This window comes from Penaeus monodon, chromosome 33 (genome assembly GCF_015228065.2).
Source record: "Penaeus monodon isolate SGIC_2016 chromosome 33, NSTDA_Pmon_1, whole genome shotgun sequence".
Lineage (NCBI taxonomy): Eukaryota > Metazoa > Arthropoda > Malacostraca > Decapoda > Penaeidae > Penaeus > Penaeus monodon.
Genome location: NC_051418.1, coordinates 15777285 through 15777674, shown reverse-complemented (window position 1 = coordinate 15777674; position 390 = coordinate 15777285). Strand labels below are relative to the sequence as shown.

The 390-nt window shown below is 38.2% G+C and overlaps 1 protein-coding gene across 1 annotated transcript in view; it reads left to right on the top strand.

Moving 5' to 3' along the window:
• Positions 1–390, top strand: part of LOC119594274 — a gene marked incomplete in the record, with an annotated part of 36109 nt that overhangs the window by 32471 nt on the left and 3248 nt on the right. Inside the window, 1 exon segment of the mRNA XM_037943339.1 lies at positions 158–322. Coding sequence (XP_037799267.1) covers positions 158–322 — 165 coding nt within the window.

Genomic DNA, 390 nt, shown 5'->3' with positions numbered 1-390 from the left:
CCATTTAGGGTCAGGAGCTAGTAAAGGTTCTTATTTATTGCTGATTATTGTGTGGGCAGTATAGATATTTAGTTAATATTTAATGGTCCACTGAAATGGAAACTCAGACATCAGAATTCTCAAATCCACTAATGCTATGTGATTGCCTTCATTTTAGAAAGCAAAACAACTCAAATTGAAAAAGGAAGAAGGCAATGAGGCTTTCAAGAGAGGAAACTTCCAGGCAGCTTTCACTCTTTACACAGAAGCCCTTGCCATTGACCCCCTCAACAAACACACAAATGCCAAGCTGTACTTCAATCGTGCCACAGTGGGATCTAAGGTAAGATCATCTCCCTACATGCTTAAATACATACATTTACCCAAGTGAATAATGCATATCAGCATTTT